The sequence below is a fragment of the Scyliorhinus torazame genome, chromosome 2 (genome assembly GCF_047496885.1).
Source record: "Scyliorhinus torazame isolate Kashiwa2021f chromosome 2, sScyTor2.1, whole genome shotgun sequence".
In the NCBI taxonomy this organism is placed as follows: Eukaryota; Metazoa; Chordata; class Chondrichthyes; order Carcharhiniformes; family Scyliorhinidae; genus Scyliorhinus; species Scyliorhinus torazame.
The window spans coordinates 335,923,309-335,942,814 of record NC_092708.1 but is presented as its reverse complement, the minus strand read 5'-3'; the positions used below and the strand labels follow the sequence as shown (position 1 = coordinate 335,942,814).

Sequence of the window (19,506 nt, the reverse complement as noted above, 5' to 3'; positions counted from 1 at the left end):
GTTTACTTTAGTGATGGAAAGGGATAGGTATATAGCGCAGGGCAAGAGTTATATCTGGGGGAAAGGCAATTATGATGCGATGAGGCAAGACTTAGGATGCATTGGATGGAGAGGAAAACTGCAGGGGATGGGCACAATGGAAACGTGGAGCTTGTTCAAGGAACAGCTACTGCGTGTCCTTGATAAGTATGTACCTGTCAGGCAGGGAGGAAGTGGTCGAGCAAGGAAACCTTGGTTTACTAAGGCAGTCGAAACACTTGTCAAGAGGAAGAAGGAGGCTTATGTAAAGATGAGACATGAAGGTTCAGTTAGGGCGCTCGAGTGTTACAAGTTAGCTAGGAAGGACCTAAAGAGAGAGCTAAGAAGAGCCAGGAGGGGACATGAGAAGTCTTTGGCAGGTAGGATCAAGGATAACCCTAAAGCTTTCTATAGATATGTCAGGAATAAAAAAATGACTAGGGTAAGAGTAGGGCCAGTCAAGGACAGTAGTGGGAAGTTGTGCTTGGAGTCCGAGGAGATAGGAGAGGTGCTAAATGAATATTTTTGTCAGTATTCACACAGGAAAAAGACAATGTTGTTGAGAAGAATACTGAGATTTAGGCTACTAGACCAGAAGGGCTTGAGGTTCATAAGGAGGAGGTGTTAACAATTCTGGAAAGGGTGAAAATAGATAAGTCCCCTGGGCCGGATGGGATTTATCCTAGGATTCTCTGGGAAGCTAGGGAGGAGATTGCTGAGCCTTTGGCTTTGATCTTGAAGTCATCTTTGTCTACAGGAATAGTGCCAGAAGACTGGAGGATAGCAAATGTTGTCCCCTTGTTCAAGAAGGGGAGTAGAGAAAACCCCGGTAACTATTGACCAGTGAGTCATACTTCTGTTGTGGGCAAAATCTTGGAAAGGTTTATAAGAGATAGGGTGTATAATCATCTGGAAAGGAATAATTTGATTAGACATAGTCAACACGGTTTTGTGAAGGGTAGGTCGTGCCTCACAAAACTTATTGAGTTCTTTGAGAAGGTGACCAAACAGGTGGGTGAGGGTAAAGCAGTTGATGTGGTGTATATGGATTTCAGTAAAGCATTTGATAAGGTTCCCCACGGTCGGCTACTGCAGAAAATACGGAAGCATGGGATTCAGGGAGATTTAGCAGTTTGGATCAGAAATTGGCTAGCTGGAAGAGGACAAAGGGTGGTGGTTGATGGGAAGTATTCAGACTGGAGTCGAGTTACTAGTGGTGTACCACAAGGATCTGTTTTGGGGCCACTGCTGTTTTGTCATTTTTATTAATGGCCTGGAGGGCATGGAAGGATGGGTGAGTAAATTTGCAGATGACACTAAAGTCGGTGGAGTTGTGGACAGTGCGGAAGGATGTTACAAGTTACAGAGGGACATAGATAAGCTGCAGTGCTGGGCTGAGAGGTGGCAAATGGAGTTTAATGTAGAAAAGTGTGAGGTGATTCATTTTGGAAGGAATAACAGGAAGACAGAGTACTGGGCTAATGGTAAGATTCTTGGCAGTGTGGATGAGCAAAGAGAGCTCGGTGTCCATGTACATAGATCCCTGAAAGTTGCCACTCAGGTTCAGAGGGTTGTTAAGAAGGTGTACGGTGTGTTAGCTTTTATTGGTAGAGGGATTGAGTTTCGGAGCCATGAGGTCATGTTGCAGCTGTACAAAACTCTGGTGCGGCCGCATTTGGAGTATTGCGTGCAATTCTGATCTTCGAATTATAGGAAGGATGTGGAAGCATTGGAAAGGGTGCAGAGGAGATTTACCAGAATGTTGCCTGGTATGGAGGGAAGATCTTATGAGGAAAGGCTGAGGGACTTGAGGCTGTTTTCGTTAGAGAGAAGAAGGTGAAGAGGTGACTTAATTGAGGCATACAAGATGATCAGTGTATTGGATAGGGTGGACAGTGAGAGCCTTTTTCCTCGGATGGTGATGTCTAGCACGAGGGGACATAGCTTTAAATTGAGGGGAGATAGATATAAGACAGATGTCAGAGGTAGGTTCTTTACTCAGAGAGTAGTAAGGCCATGGAATGCCCTGCCTGCAACAGTAGTGGACTCGCCAACACTAAGGGCATTCAAATGGTCATTGGATAGACATATGGACGATAAGGGAATAGTGTAGATGGGCTTTAGAGTGGTTTCACAGGTCAGCGCAACATCGAGGGCCGAAGGGCCTGTACTGCGCTGTAATGTTCTATGGTCTATGAACATGTGGAATTCTTTACCGCAGAAGACTGTGGTATTCAAAAGATAGATTTTTTCAATTTTAATGGCATCAAGGGGTATGGCGAGGAAACGTGAATATGGCAATGAGATTGCGGATCAGCCATGACCATATTGAATGGCAGGGCAGGCTCAAAGGGCTGAATGGCCAATCCTGCTCCTTGTTTCTATGGAGAAGCTAGTTCCTCTGATAGATGAATCCGGAACAAGGGGCAACTGCTAACCTCAATTAGAACATTATCTTAACCTTCTGAACTTGGGATTACAAGCCAGGTTTTGCAATGTGTCCTCATAATTTAACCCTTCAAGCCCTTATATGATTAAGGTGAATCTTCTCTGTAACCCTCCAAGACAATAATATCCTTCCTGAGCTGTGGTGCCCAAAACTGAACAAAGTCCTCCAGATGGGATCAGACGACACCTTTTTATATACACCAACACCCAGATCTCAATTGTAGTTGAAGAGAACAGGTGGCAAGGGTGTGTTTGTGTATTAATCCCTGTTCTCCAGGGTGAGGAACCCCTCAGGCAAGTCATCTCAGGTTATTAGAGCTAGGTCATCAAGAAGCATTGTTTCACACAGAATGCCCCTGTACAGCAAGGATGAGTCACGCAAGATCTATTGTCCTTTGGGACAATCCTGTCTGACCAGACATTAGCCCATTATATAGTCCGCCAATAGGAGATTAGTTGCATATCAATCGCATGGCTCTGTTCTTTTGTATGAGGGAGTGGGAAATCCAACAAGCTAAGATAACGCTGATGGGTTCATGCTGGGCACCCAGGAGGGAGCATTTTGTTTGAGGGGCTGGGCAGAGAGAACGAGAGAGAGTGGGAGAGAGAAAGAATTCTGTTGTGACCAGGAGAGATATGACAAACCACCAAGAGAGGTCATGGAAAAACTGTCCCAGAGACAGGCTTTCAAAAAGGGTTTTAAAGGAACATGACTAACAGCAGAAAATTGGTTCATAAATGCAAGATCATCTTTGCCTGTCTATGAAAATGGAATGAGAGTTATATGTTAATTTGAAATGATGTTTAATGGGGACTCATTGTTAAGGTTAAGAAACTACCTGTAATATTGTTAGGGTTGAAGTTTAAATAATGTTTTCCTTTTGTTTTAATAAAGTTTGTTTTATAAAATTTTAAAAAGCAGTAATTAAAAAATTGTGGGTTTCCCTTCCAAAAGGCTGAGAATGCTGTGTTAATATAAATATTTAAGATGGAGAATAACAGATTTTAAATTAGCTATAGTTATCAAGGGGTATAGTTAGAAAACAGGCCAATGAATTTGAGATTTGTTACAGATCAGTCATAACAAAACATTTGTAGTTATACAGCGTTTCAAGCCAATGAATTTAGTCACTATTGTAATGTAGGAAATGTATGGTGTGTACGTAGCAAGTTCCCACAAACAGCAATATAACAATGACAAAATAATCACAGAGCGATGTTGGCTCCTGGCCCAGCAAGGACTTGATTTTTAAATTATTTCCTTTTCTCCCTCAAATTCCTCCATGGCTTCACTTCTCTCCATCTCTGTAATCTCTTCCCATTCTACAATCCTTCAACATAACAAAATAACAGGATTAAACCATATGGCCGTTCAAATCTGCTCTGCCATTCAATATGATCATGGTTAACCTTCTGCCTCAATTTTACTTTCCCATCCACTTCCCATCATCTGTTGATTTTCTGAGAGATCAAAAACCTTTCTATCCCCCCCCCCCCTCCCTGAATATCATGGGGCATCCACAACTCTCTGGTGTTGAGAAGTCTAAAGACTCACAACCCCTTAGTAAAGAAATTTCTTCTGACCTCAGTTCTAAATAATCAACCTCTTATCTCAAGGTTGCGTTTGTGCGTTTTCCAGATTCACTAGCCAGGGATACTAATTCTGTCTACTCTGTCAAGCCTTATCAGAATCTTTTATGTTTCAATGAGATTTACTCTCCTTCTAAACCCCACAGTTTATACTCAAATTTGACCAGCCTCTTATCAGACAACCATCTCACCCCAGGATCCAATCTAATAAACCTTCATTGTACCACTTCCAATTCAAGCATATCTTTCTTTCGAAATAGAGACCAAAACTGCACGCAGCACTCCATCTGAAGTCTCATCAAAGCCATTACAATGGTAGCAAGACTTGTTTGTTCACCTGCATGCTAACTTTGAGTTCTTTCTAAGAGTACACCCAAGTCTCTCTGAACAACATTTAAAAGTTTCAAGTTTCAAAAAACATTGTTTTATTATTACCAAACGCCTCACTTCATATTGTACTCCACCTGCCACTTTGTTACCCAACACTTAATCTACCCATGTCTCTTTACACCTTCTTCAAGTCCTCCTCACAGCTTATTTCTGCCTAGCTTTGAAGATCTCGGCGTTCCTCAATTTGAATCGGTCCATCATTGACAGCCATGTCCACAACTTGCCTAGGCTCTAATTCGCTCCTTAAGCCAAACTACATCCTTTAAATTGTTCCTTAAAACCTACCTCTTTGAGCCAAGCTTCTGGTCGCCTATCCCAATATCTCCTTAAGTCACTCGGTGTCAAATGTTGTTTTATAACACTCCTTTGAAGCTCATTGGGACATCTTGAGAAGTTAAAAAATGCTATACTGTATGTGAAAAATTGTAGTTATAATTATGAGTTCTCGCTGGCAGAAGCTGCTAATATTTTTTCAATTTAATCTCTAAATTGCTGTTTCTGATATCAAAAATGTCTGAAGTAAATGGTTTTAAGTACAGGAGGTATTTAGAGAACAAGTTTTACATGCAATAAAAGACACAACAGCTATTATCTATATTCATTCAAATTGACTAACTTTGGATTTGGATTTTATTTATTGTTATTTTTCTGCGAACAGCTCAACAGATCATTAAGTACATGAAAATAAAAGGAAATAAAAGAAAATAATAGGGCAACACAAGGTACACAATGTGTCGTGGAAATCATAATAAAGACAAATTCCTCGAGGTTCGATTTAAGGAAATTTATTTACACAAATATACTTGTGGAGAGCGAGTGTTTCAGCTGCAAAGCCAAGGCACTGCACTCTGAGTTATGCAGTCAAAAACCATTATATTTATAGGTTGAAATAAACAACTTTGAAGAGATAAAGCTTGGGAACATACGCAAGAGGAAATATGAATGTTTTGCCTTTGGTTTAAAAACAATTCGAGTACGCATTTTGTTGTCCTTCGGAAGAACAACTTATCATAATAAGGCCAGTACCACATACTAAGCAGTATTTGGTTTATATTACTTGACCTCCTTATTTTCGCTCAAAAGCAGTGTTAAAATATAGTTAATATTCCCAGCATGCTTCTAAATTGGTAACTCATTAACTTCCTTTCTACACAATGTAACTACATAACACCAGGATCGGGTGAAGCATACAACCTTTCATATCAATCCTTAGATCTCTTTATTACATAGACCTTTACAGCACAGAAACAGGCCATTTTGCAATTATGTCTATGCAGGTGTTTATACTCCACCCAAACCTCCTCCTACCTGGTTTCATCGCACCTCATCAACATACCATCTCCCACAAATATAAATGGCCCCTCAAGTGCATCTAAATGCTAATCGCCTCAACCACTCCCAACAAGATCCACATTCAAACCACTTCAGAGTACAAAATTTCTCCTGAACTCCTTATTGGTGCTATCTTATATTTATGGACCTAGTTTTCGACACCCCCAGAAGTGGAAACACTGTATTCTATCGAAGCCCTTCATAACTTTATAGATCTATCAGTCATCTCCAAAAAGCATTCAGTAAAATGTATACTCACCCAAAATCACTCTGAGCCAAGTAAGAGTCATTTATTGCATCTGTTATCTGTAAGAGATGTACAGAAGAACCCTCTCACGTTAGTTTCTGTTGAATCATTCAGCTTTCTTGGTCAAATTACATTTTATACCCAACTTACTTCACAGGGTCATGGCATGATAGCTACATATTTTTTTAAATAATTGAAATAACTACCATAGTATTAGAGATAAGCAGACAGTAATCACAGTACTTTAATTTATACTTAACATCTATCTAAAAATGTAATACAAGGAACAATAAATTCCAGAATTCCAAAATATTTTCTATAAAAATAACATCTGGTGTGCATTAACAAACCCAGTCATTGTCTTGTGTAGTTGGTGTTTATATTACTTTAAAAAAATTTAATTTAAGCTGTGGTCGCCACTGTCAAAACTATCATTGATTGCCCAAAGAAGATTCTTGAACACTTCAGCTGGGTCATTAGCGAGTGTGTTCAAGGAAACACTTCAGCTGGGTCATTAGCGAGTGTGTTCAAGGACTTTTAACAGTAACGATATATATAAAACCGGCAATAGATGTCCAAGTCAGCATTGATCCTGACTTGGAAGACAACTTAGCAGTGGTGATCTTGTGAACCTTGCCCTTTTAGATGGCGAGTGTCAGTGTTTAAACAATAAAATGCATCAAGTATTAGTTAGGATTACCTGATTGACACAGATAATGGGGCTGCTGAACCGATGGCTGAGATGATGGAGCATGGCTCCAAATTTCTGGAGGCATTTGGCCTTGGCAATGGAATCACTGGCTCCAAATTCACATCTGAATAAAGCAGCAACTGAATCAATCACCACCAGGCGTATCAAGCCTCGTGACAATAATATTGGTAATCTTTTGCTGATGCAGCAATTTAAGGATTCCTGTCAAAAATAAATAAAGTAGACTGAATCTTTCAAACATTATTAATATATCACATTTTATGTGCATACCAAAAGAAAATCACGTTATTACATTAATCACAATTATGTATATCCTCAGATGCAGGAACACCATCCTAAATAGTAATTTTGTATCCAATTAATGAAGAGATTTACTATAGGGTACGAGTTCTTATAATTCTTTCCCAACACCAACCTCAACTGTTCCAATACAAACAAAGGAAGTTTCCGTGAATAAGGATGTAGACTGGGGACAGAAAAGATCTCAATACTGGAATTATATTTAAAATGTTCACAATATGTAGAACAAGGTAATTTCAGACAATGAAGCCAACGTGGACAATAATAAGCAATTTAACTATGTTGGTCTTATAAGTTGTCAAACTGAATTCTGAAGAAGTCTTTGCAAAATCCACACACTTGAATTGCAATGGTATTAAATCTAATTTAACTATCTCGAGATGCCTGATGTGCAAATCTAGAGTCAGACTGTACCAAAGGCAGTCTAAAACATGTGTTAGCATCTTTGCCAGCAACAGGGCTGGTTACCTGGCAAAGAAAAAATTAACTTTTGCAACAATTATCACAACTGCCACTGTAAAACATTATATACATATTAGCTACATTGAATCTGCCCATTACAGGCACTACTAAAAGTAAACAAGTCAAATACTTCAACAAAATCAGTTTGAAGACTACCATGATCAAAGATTTTAAAGTAACATTAGTTTAACTTTGTGAAGCTTAAATCAGCGTAAATCGACTTGAACTTTACCAGAGCAGAAAATATTATAGAATCCCTAAAGTGCAGAAGGAGGCCATTTGGCCCATCGAGTCTGCACCGACCCTCTGAAAGGGCACCCTAACTCTGCAATGCTGTAACCTCACCTAACCCGCACATCCCTGGGCACCAAGGGGCAATTTAGTATGGTTAATCCACCTAACCTGCACATCATTGGACTGTGGGTGGAAGCCTGAATCATTCTTAAAAGCCAGCACATTTCCTTATTCATTTCTATAGATTATTAAAAAGAATTGGGTAATTTTTGCATCCAATGCACACTTTTTCACAAGTGCAAATGGGTTATGGTAACTGTTTGTTTCTTTATGACAGCATATCATACTTTAACCTGTTGTGTAACAGTAAACAGATTTCTTCAAATCCACCTTTATTGTACTTTAGTATTGTATATACTAGAGTAAGAGTGATCTTGTGTAAAGGTTGGCCCCGACTTTTGGTCTAACAATTCTTAGTTTTCCATATGTTTTTGAAAAAATATATATTGTCGAAGCTTTTGTCTTGCATTAATCAGGACAATCACAAGAATACAAATGTCAGGGAAACAATGACTTTATACTATACAAGAGGGTGCTGATTGGTAGAGGCGTTGCCAAGGAGAATGCACCAGTTGATGGTGACTGGCAGCTAACTGTCAAGGATTGTTTGAAATTTAAACCAGGCAGCCTGACTCTCATTGATCAAGGCATTGTCCTGTGGAACGAACCAGCGAATAGCCATCACTTATTTTGTTTAACGGAAACAGGCGCAATGTGCAAGTGTTCTTCCTGTCTGCAAAGAACAAAGCCCTGTAATTAATGCAAGTAGCTTCCAGTACGTGTAAATGCACCAACTGCGAACCCGACTATCTTAAATTGGCTTTTTAATTGGTTGGGTGGTGTAGCCACCGGAGTTGGCCACTTCCCGAATTAAAATGGAGAACCGCAAAGGCTGAAGGGAAATTCAGCCAACACAGGCAAAGACTAGCAAATGCAGAAATCATGTGGATTGGAACCTGTAAGGAACCAGACAGCACTGAAACCAGCAGCCATCTGCATAGTAATACAGCAGCTATCTGCAAAGTAATGAGCGATTCCAGGGCACAATGGCAACAGTTAAGATGAATAAAGCCAAGCCAGACTCCTCGGCGCCAGCAGGAGCCAAGACAAAGGAAGGCCAACGGATATTTAGGGACCGCCCAACGATCAGGGAACAACCAGTATTGGAGAAATCGATCCAAGTGATCGGAACGCAGTCCAATCACTTGGAACCAGGTACGGGGTCCGCCCCGAAGGGCGGGAAGCCCCTGGGGACTATAAAGTAAAGCCCCCAAGTTCAAATTGTTCTTCTTTGGCAGGGTCACTCAGCAACTTGAACCTCGCTGCCTCCAACCAAGTAAGTCTCAAGTCAACGCTCGCTATGAGATAGGCGCTCCTAGCTACCAGTCCATATCAGCTTTTGAATCCTGCAGACTCAGGACCTGAACAAAAGGCCATTTGTTCCCCTGACCTGGTGGGCCAGTCCGAAGCTAAGTATAGGCCTTTTAGTGATAGGAATAGCCTAGAAAGTTGAGTTTATGCATGAGTAGTGATTTACCGTGTATAATAAATGTGCTTTGATTTGAATCTTACTAATTGGTGTGTTGAGTTATTGATCATTACTTGAACTTGAACCTCGTGGCGGTATCATAAATATACCTGGCAACTCTAGAGCAAAGGTTAAACAAATAGAGCAAATTATGATTTAAGAGCCAACCAAAAGTTAGCAACAGTGGCATGGTAGCAGTGGTTACCACTGTTGCTTCACAGCTCCAGCGCCCAGGTTGGATTCACGGCTTGGGTCACTGTCTGTGTGGAGTCTCCCCGTATCTGCGTGGGTTTCCTCCGGGTGCCTCCCACAAGTCCCGAACGATGTGTGTTAAGATAATTTGTACATTCTGAATTCTCCCTCTTGTGTACTTGAACAGGCACCGGAATGTGGCAAGTAGGGGTTTTTCACAGTAACTTCATTGCAATGTTAATGTAAGCCTACTTGTTGTTCAATCCGAGAATCACATCTAATGTTGGACTGTTCAATAGAATAACACCCAACCTTCTACCCTTTGCGACTTCTGAAAAGTAGATGATATGTTTGCTATAGTTAAATCCGCGGCAGCATGTAATAATTTCCTTGCATGTCTTAATGGGTTCCATCCTGCGCTCAAAATCTCCTTGGAAATGGAGCAATCAAATTAACTCCCTTTCCTTGAAATACCAGTTGAGAAATCTGCCAGCATGTTCTCTATCACAAGCCTACCTTCACTGGTTGGGATTCTTCCAGTTTCACAGGCTGCAAGAGTGGCCTTGTAGGAAACTTCGAAAATAGGGCATGAGCCATTTGTTTACGATTCAAGCTTGATGCTGAAATAGGGTGCATCAAAGAAATTCTGCAGGATAATGGCTACCCTATGCAGTAGCAACACGAGTGTTACTTGTCACAGATAGGATGCTGCTGTGAAGCCAAAAAGGATGTTCTGTCGGTCAAACAAATGAGCAATGTGGCGTATGAATTTCAGTGGCAGTGTGATGCTAGGTATATCGGCCACATGTCCCAAAGACTGGCGGATCGCTGGAGACACTGAAGCACCACTAGTCGGAGAGCATCGTGGATAGCACGAATAGAGAGGTGGTCACACCATAGGCTCAAACTCCGCAGGCAGGAAGGGAATGGGTGACCACCAGACAGAACAAGAGAGCTAGGCAGAAGTGCAGGAATCTCCTGTGGCCATTCCCCTGGATATACCATTTTGGATACTGTTGAGGGGAATGGCCTCTCAGGGGAAAACAGCAACAGCCAAACTCATGGCACCATGGTTGGTTCTGCTGTGTAAAGATAATGTACAAAATAATCCAGGGCAAATTAAGAGTCAACAATGCAGCAAACCCACTGGTGTTACATTTACAAACAAGCAGCTGTTTGACGCACAAGCCAAATTCACTCCATTATGAAGCATTTATTTATAGTTTGTACATTTTCATAAGAGGGGAGGGGTAATAAATGTGCAATAGTTATAGGGGACTCAATTGTAAGGGGAATAGACAGGCGTTTCTGTGGCCGCAAATGAGACTCTAGGGTGGTATGTTACCTCCCTGGTGCTAGGATCAAGAATGTCTCGGAGCAGGTACAGGACACTCTGGAGGCGGAGGGTGAACAGCCAGTGGTCGTGGTACACATCGGTACAAACAACATAGGTAAAAAAAGGGATGAGGTCCTAAAAGAAGAATATAGGGAGCTAGGGAGTTAAGAAATCAGACTTCAAAAGGTAGTGATCTCAGGATTACTACCAGCACCACATGCTTGTCAGCGTAGAAATGACGGGATATATTGGATGAATACATGGCTGAAGAGGTGATGTCAGGGGGAGGGTTTCAGATTCCTGGGGCATTGGGACCGGTTCTGGGGGAGGTGGGACCTGTTCAAACTGGACAGATTACACCGAGGCAGGACTGGGACTGTTTGCAAGAGCGGTTGGGGAGGGTTTAAACTAATATGCCAGGGTGATGGGAACCTCTGTAAGGAGTCAGAGAAAGAGGGAGCAAGGACAAAAACAAAAGGTACAAAAGGGAATAAGAAAAGCGATAGGTGGAAAAACCAAGGGCAAAATTTAAACAGGGCAAAAGAGAAAAATATTGGGAGCAAGACAAACAATGTGAAAAAGACAAACTTAAAGACCTGTGCCTTAATGCACGGAGCATTTTCAATAAAGTGGATGAATAATCTCGCAGATAGATATAAATGGATACGATATAATTGGGATTATGGAGAAATGGCTGCAGGGTGACCAGGGATGGGAACCGAATGTTCCAGGGTTTTCAGTATTTAGGAAGGGCAGGCACAAAACAAAAAGGTGGTGGTGTGGCACTGCTGGTTAAATAGAAAGGATGTTAGCCCTGACAATGTAGAGTCTGTATGGGGAGAGTTGAAAAATACCAAGGGGCAAAAAATATTAGTGGGTGTTAAATATATAGATCCCCAAACAGCAGTGGTGATGTTGGGAATGGCATTAAACACAAAATTAAAGATGCATGTAATAAGGGAATATCGGTAATCATGGTGAGTTTAATCTGCACATAGATTGAGCACATCAAATTAGCCACAATGCCGTAGGGGAGGAATTCCTGTATACGGGATGGTTTTCTTGACCAATAAGTGGAGGAACCAACTAGAGAGCAGGCCATCTTAGACTGTGTAATGAGAAGGGAATCATTGCTAATCTGGCTGTGCGAGACCTCTTGGAGATGTGCGGCCATAACATGATAGAATTTTTTTATCAAGATAGAGAATGAAGTAGTTGATTCAGAGACCAGGGTGCCGAATCTTAATAAAGGAAACTATAAAGATATGAGGCATGAGTTGGCCTTAATAGATTGGGGAGAGTTACGTAAAGGGATGACAGTGGATAGGTAATGGCAAACATTCAAGGAACGCATGGGGGAAGTGCAGCAACTGTTCAATCCTGTCTGGCACAAAAGCAAAATGGGTAAGTGGGCCAATTCATGGCTTACAAAGGAAATTAGAAATAGTATCCGATCCAAGGAAGAAGCATACAGATTGGCCAAGAAAATAATAGGTCTGAGGATTGGGAGCTTGGAATTCAGCAAAGAAGGACCAAGGGATTGATTAAGAAGGGGAAAATACAGTACGAAAGTAAACTTGCAGGGAACATGGAGACTGACACCAAACGTTTCTATAGATATGTGAAGAGAAGGAGATTGGTAAAAACAAATGTAGGCCCCCTACAGACAGAAACAGAGGAATGTATAATAAGGGACAAAAAAATGGCTGAGCAACTGAATACATACTTTAGTTCTGTCTTCACAAAAGAGGACACAAATCAGATACCAGAAATGTTGGAGAATGAAAGGTTTAGTGAGAGGGAAGAACGGAGGGAGATCAATATTAGTTGAGAAATGGTGCTGGGGAAATTGATGGGATTGAGGCAGATAAGTCCCCAGGGCCTGATAATCTACATCCCAGAGTGCTTAAGGAGGTAGCTCTGGAAGTAGTGGATGCATTGGTAGTCGTCTTCCGGGATTCTACAGTCTCTGGAATAGTCTCTGCAGATTGGAGAGTAGCTAATCGGCAAATCTGTAAAAATTCTTTGAAGATGTAACTAGTACAGTTGACAAGGGGGAGCCAGTCGATGTGATATATTTGGACTTTCAGAAGACGCTTGACAAAATCCTGCATAAGAGATTATTGTGCAAGATTGAAGCGCATGGGATTGGGGGAAGTGTATTGAGGTGGATACGAAACTGGTTGGCAGAGAGGAAACAAAGAGTAGGAATTAATGGGTCATTTTCAAATTGGCAGGCAGTAACTAGTGGGGAGGGCAGCACAGTGGCTCAGTGGTTCGCATTGCTGCCTCACGGCGCCAGGGTCCCAGGTTCAATCCCGGCTCTGGGTCACGGTCCGTGTGGAGTTTGCACCTTCTCCCCGTGTTTGCGTGGGTTTCGCCCCCACAACCCAAAAGATGTGCAGGGTAGATGGATTGGCCACGCTAAATTGCCCCTTAATTGGAAAAAATGAATTGGGTACTCTAAATTCATTTATTTATTTTTAAAGTAACTAGAGGGTGCCACAGGGATCGGTGCTGGGACCTCAGCTATTCACAATATATATTAATGATTTGGATGAGGGAACAAAATGTAACATCTCAAAGTTTGCAGATGATACCAAGTTGGGTGGGAGGGTGAACTGTGACGAGGATGCAGAGATCCTACAGCATGATCTGGACAGGTTGGGCGAGTGGGCAAACCAATGGCAGATACTGCATAATTTGGGTAAGTGTGAGGTTATTCACTTTGGAAGCAAAAACAGGAAGGCAGATTACTACCTGATTGTAAATTGGGAGAGGAGAGTGTGTTGCGGGACCTGGGTGTCCTTGTGCGCCAATCGCTGAAGGTAAGCATGCAGGTGGTAAAGAAGGCGAATGGTATGTTGGCCTTCATTGCGAGAGGTTGCGAGTACAAGAGCAGGGATTTGTTGTTGAAATTATACAGGGCCTTGGTGAGGCCACATCTAGAATATTGTGTGCAGTTTTGGTATCCTTTTCTGAGGAAAGATGTTCTTGCTCTCGAGGGAGTGCGGCAAAGGTTTACCAAACTGATTCCAGGGATGGCAGGACTGTCATATGAGGAGAGATTGACTAGGTTAGGTTTGTTCTTGCTGGAGTTCAGAAGAATGAGGGGGTTAATCTCACAGAGACTTACAAAATTCAAACAGGACTAGACAGGGTCGATGCAGGGAAGATGTTACCAACGATGGGTGTGTCCAGAACCAAGGGTCACAGCCTGAGGATTCAGGGTAAACCATTTCGAACAGAGATGAGGAGACATTTATGCACCCAAAGAGTGGTGAGTCTGTGAAATTCATAAACATGTTTTGATGCTAAAACATTAAATATATTCAAGAGGTGGCTAGATATAGCACTTGGGGTGAATGGGAACAAAGGTTATGGGGAGAAAACAGGATTAGGCTATTGAATTGGATGATCAGCCATGATCGTGATGAATGGCGGAGCAGGCTCGAAGGGCCAAAAGGCCTTCTCCTGCTCCTATCTTCTATTTATCTATGTATCAAACAGTATGTACCAGCCACTATTCGTAACAGGCAAAGTACAGACCATACCCAACCAGCCTGTGCGTGCATAACACAAAACAGTGTCCACCATTAGATGTGATTCTGCAATTGCCGACACATTTGATTAAAAAATCCTCTGTGTGCTAAAAATTATGCTGACAACAAATTTAAGAATATCAGTCAGGCTCGCCATGTGGCACATTTGGGTGTATTGGAAGCTACTTATACACAGAGCCCTGTTCTTTGCAGACAGAAAGAACATGTTCACATATTGCATCTGTTCAGCTAAACAAAATAAGAGATAGCCATTTGCTGGTTCATGCCACAGAACAATGCCTTGACCAATGAGAGTCAAGCTGCTTGGTTTAAATTTCAAACAATGCTTGGCAGTTAGCAGTCAGTCACCATCAACTGGTGCATTCTCCATGGCAACGCTTCCATCAACTTTAGTTGTGATTCTGCAATTGGACAACATTTTCTATGTAATCCTCAGGTGTGCGAAAGTTACACTAACATTATGCTGAGCATTTTTTATGCATGGAAAATATTACAGATTAAGGGATTACTTATTGATGTTAAACTCACCACATCTGCAACATGTTCAATAAAAATGTTGTTACCAAATTTAATGTCATTGACAATGTCAGCTGGCACATCAGCTCGTAACATAGTCTGAAGTGCAATCAATTGCTGTAAACGTTTATTTGGAAAAGTATCCTCTGTACAAATATACACAGCTCCTAGAAAGACAAGATGTTCAGAAAGATAAAAAGTGATGGGAGGAAAAAGTAAACTGAACATTTTCCAAAACTCTTAAATAACAAGAAAAATAAAAGCAAAAGTTGGAGAAAAAAATTTGAAAGATTGTCAAACTCGCACTTGGAATATTTTTTTATAAATATGTAGCACAAACTCCATAAATTATGTTCAATACTCTGATGGCTAGCACTCACAAGAGCTTTGTGTTTGTAACATCAGGAGGAAGTGGTAATACTTTATTGGATAATCAATATTTTAAGAGAAAATGTAAAAGAAAAACATAAGTACAAGACCACTCATATTTAAGGAACAAAGTTGGCAATTTTTCAAGTACCTCAAATTCATATCCCTTAACTTAGAGTTTTTCTTAGTGAGTGCTTAACCTGGTGCTCAGCACTATCCGAGGAGACACTCCATCCATTAGCTCAATCCTTTATGAAATTGTCTAAGTTTAGCTTGTGGCTCCGGTCTACCGCTACATTATCAATTACTTGAAAAATGAATTATATCTTTGAAAGTCAAGGAAGGTAGTTCCAGTTCATTAAATCCAAACTTTCTAAGTCAATTTTTTTGTCAAAGTAAAGACCCTTGATTTATTCCAATGACATGAATTACAGGAAGCATACCTGTGTGTCTTGGAATAGCTCCATTACAAATGAGATCCAAAGATGTACTGGTTAGGTGGATTGGCCATGTTAAATTGCCTCTAATTTTCCAGGGATGTGCAGGTTAGGTTACAGGGATAGGGCAGGGTGGACAGGAGAGTGGGCATGGGTCGAAGGGTAGGTGCAGACTCAATGGGCCAAATGGCCTCCTTCTGCACTGTTGGGATTTTATTCTATGAGATGGGAACATGACTTCAAACAAGCCCGAATCACTCTGGAGATGGCAAATCAGGAACCAGCGGAGCTGGTTTAGCTCAGTGGGCTAGATAGCTGGTTTATGATGCAGAACAAGGCCAGCAGCGCGGGTTCAATTTCTGAACAGGCGCCAGAATGTGGCGACTAGGGGCTTTTCAGTAACTTCATACTTGTGACAATAAAAGGTTATAACTTCATTGCAGTGTTAATGTAAGCCTATTTGTGACAATAAAGATTATTTAAAAAATCATTCCAGATTTTTAATGGGCAGCACGGTAGCATAGTGGTTAGCACTATGGCTTCACAGCGCCAGGGTCCCAGGTTCGATTCCCTGCTGGGTCACTGTCTGTGCGGAGTCTGCACATTCTCCCTGTGTCTGCGTGGGTTTCCTCCGGGTGATCCGGTTTCCTCCCACAGTCCAAAGACGTGCAGGTTAGGTGGATTGGACACGCTAAATTGCCCTTCGTGTCCAAAAAGGTTATGAGGGTTTATTGGGTTAGGGAGATAGAGTGGAAGTGAGGACTTAAGTGGGTCGGTGCAGACTCGATGGGCTGAATGACCTCCTTCTACACTATGTTCTACAATATGTAAAACAATATGTGGTATTGGGGAATGAGCCCGGCCAGGTGGTAGATGTTTCAGTAGGAGAGCATTTCGGGAACAGTGACCACAATTCAGTAAGTTTTAAAGTGCTGGTGGACAAGGATAAGAGTGGTCCTAGGATGAATGTGCTAAATTGGGGGAAGACTAATTAGAACAATATTAGGCGGGAACTGAAGAACATAGATTGGGGCGGATGTTTGAGGGCAAATCAACATCTGACATGTGGGAGGCTTTCAAGTGTCAGTTGAAAGGAATTCAGGACCGGCATGTTCCTGTGAGGAAGAAGGATAAATACAGCAATTTTCGGGAGCCTTGGATAACGAGAGATATTGTAGGCCTCGTCAAAAAGAAAAAGGAGGCATTTGTCAGGGCTAAAAGGCTGGGAACAGATGAAGCCTGTGTGGAATATAAGGAAAGTAGGAAGGAACTTAAGCAAGGAGTCAGGAGGGCTAGAAGGGGTCACGAAAAGTCATTGGCAAATAGGGTTAAGGAAAATTCCAAGGCTTTTTACACGTACATAAAAAGCAAGAGGGTAGCCAGGGAAAGGGTTGGCCCACTGAAGGATAGGCAAGGGAATCTATGTGTGGAGCCAGAGGAAATGGGCGAGGTACTAAATGAATACTTTGCATCAGTATTCACCAAAGAGAAGAAATTGGTAGATGTTGAGTCTGGAGAAGGGTGTGTAGATAGCCTGGGTCACATTGAGATCCAAAAAGACGAGGTGTTGGGTGTCTTAAAAAATATTAAGGTAGATAAGTCCCCAGGGCCTGATGGGATCTACCCCAGAATACTGAAGGAGGCTGGAGAGGAAATTGCTGAGGCCTTGACAGAAATCTTTGGATCCTCACTGTCTTCAGGTGATGTCCCGGAGGACTGGAGAATAGCCAATGTTGTTCCTCTGTTTAAGAAGGGTAGCAAGGATGATCCAGGGAACTACAGGCCAGTGAGCCTTACTTCAGTGGTAGGGAAATTACTGGAGAGAATTCTTCGAGACAGGATCTACTCCCATTTGGAAGCAAATGGACGTATTAGTGAGAGGCAGCATGGTTTTGTGAAGGGGAGGTCGTGTCTCACTAACTTGATAGAGTTTTTCGAGGAGGTCACTAAGATGATTGATGCAGGTAGGGCAGTGGATGTTGTCTATATGGACTTCAGTAAGGCCTTTGACAAGGTCCCTCATGGTAGACTAGTACAAAAGGGGTGAGCTGGCAAGGTGGATACAGAACTGGCTAGGTCATAGAAGGCAGAGAGTAGCAATGGAAGGATGCTTTTCTAATTGGAGGGCTGTGACCAGTGGTGTTCCACAGGGATCAGTGCTGGGACCTTTGCTGTTTGTAGTATATATAAATGATTTGGAGGAAAATGTAACTGGTCTGATTAGTAAGTTTGCAGACGACACAAAGGTTGGTGGAATTGCGGAAAGCGATGAGGACTGTCAGAGGATACAGCAGGATTTAGATTGTTTGGAGACTTGGGCGGTGAGATGGCAGATGGAGTTTAATCCGGACAAATGTGAGGTAATGCATTTTGGAAGGTCTAATGCAGGTAGGGAATATACAGTGAATGGTAGAACCCTCAAGAGTATTGAAAGTCAAATAGATCTAGGAGTAAGGTCCACAGGTCACTGAAAGCACTGAGACATTGGTGACTTTTCTTTGTGCCGCAATGGATGCTGAGACATCGACCATCAGATGCTGCATTGCAGTGTCCACAAGTGTCATCAGGGAACTGGACACGTTGGGGAGGATGGACTCCATGCTCTACATGAATCCTTGTACCAAACTGGAACAAGACTCCTCCATGCTTCCTGTTGGTGACAACAAGCTTTCTAAAATGGCCTGCCAGTGCACCAACCACCTTTGTGCATACCCAGCAGTATCCTATGCACTCTCATTAATGCCTTCTTCTGGGTCCTCAGCAAAAGAACCAGTGTGTGACCTCAGCTGTGAATGCACCAACCTTTCCCCCCCACCCTACTTGCTCAGTGATTCAACACATGCTGATCCCGAATCTATAATACCCCCTCCATTACCAGAATCAAAGTTGCTGGCTGCAACTAACAGACCAAGTTGTTATGGAGCTTCTTCATAGGTCTGCTGCTGTTTGCACCATACATAATGAGGCTACACTGACAGGCCAGGCGTCAAATCCTGGGTATTTGAAAGCAAAAGTTCCGAAGGGAAGGGTTGAGGCAAGGTGGAACGCAAGAAGTCCAAGTTTACACTATCTGCAGCTTGCACTTCATTATACATAGCAGTTTGATGTTTAGATAAAATTTCAGAAATTATATAAGGCAGGAACATCTCAGCAACGCTTGATGCAATGGCCTCAATGTAGAACATTCTTTCCTCCAAAGGGCTCAGATGATGCAAGCAAACTGGTGCAGCACTGGTTCTTTGCCACTTCCAGTGGTTATGTGCAACTTTGGACTTACAAAGAGAGAGGGAAGAATGTCAGAGTGTGTTGCAATGTGTTTGGATGATGTGGTGAATAGCTGGATGTATGTGGAAGCTGTGAGAGATGAGTATGAGGCAGTGTGAGGTTGGCAACATTGGTAATTGTGAGGGTGAGATGCAGCATTTGGTTGCTAAGCCAGAGTCCTGGTCCCTGGCAGATGAGTAATGGGTATTTGATGCATAGGGACGCACGTGGAGACTGGTGATCAGAGGGTAGCAAATAAAGATACATACAATGACCTTGACCACTCGTGAGGTTCTTGAACTTTTTACGCCATTGCATCCAGCTCTTCGGGACCAGACTTAGGGATTCACCTCACTGACCCTCTGTTCCCATTCCCTTCGGGAGAGCAAGTTTTGAGGACCACTTGGTCCCCTGTGGAAACATGGCCTCCCTATTCCTTTCAACCTCCTAAACTAAAGCTTACACTAGTGTGAAGAACCTGGAAGCCTTCTCTCTGGATTGTTGCCCT

At 42.2% G+C, this 19,506-nt stretch overlaps 1 protein-coding gene across 2 annotated transcripts in view; it reads right to left on the bottom strand.

Annotated features, from left to right (window-relative positions):
* The window catches only part of xrcc3 (X-ray repair complementing defective repair in Chinese hamster cells 3), a 36,986-nt gene that overhangs the window by 5,660 nt on the left and 11,820 nt on the right, over positions 1-19,506 (bottom strand). The window contains exons 4-7 of one of the 2 annotated variants that reach the window (XM_072490056.1): positions 14,941-15,095; positions 6,726-6,938; positions 6,038-6,084; positions 4,732-4,855 (exon numbers count right to left, since the gene is read on the bottom strand). In XM_072490056.1, the coding sequence (XP_072346157.1) occupies positions 4,732-4,855; positions 6,038-6,084; positions 6,726-6,938; positions 14,941-15,095 (539 nt within the window). The remainder of the gene's footprint in view (positions 1-4,731; positions 4,856-6,037; positions 6,085-6,725; positions 6,939-14,940; positions 15,096-19,506) is intronic. The other variant, XM_072490049.1, reaches the window with a different exon arrangement.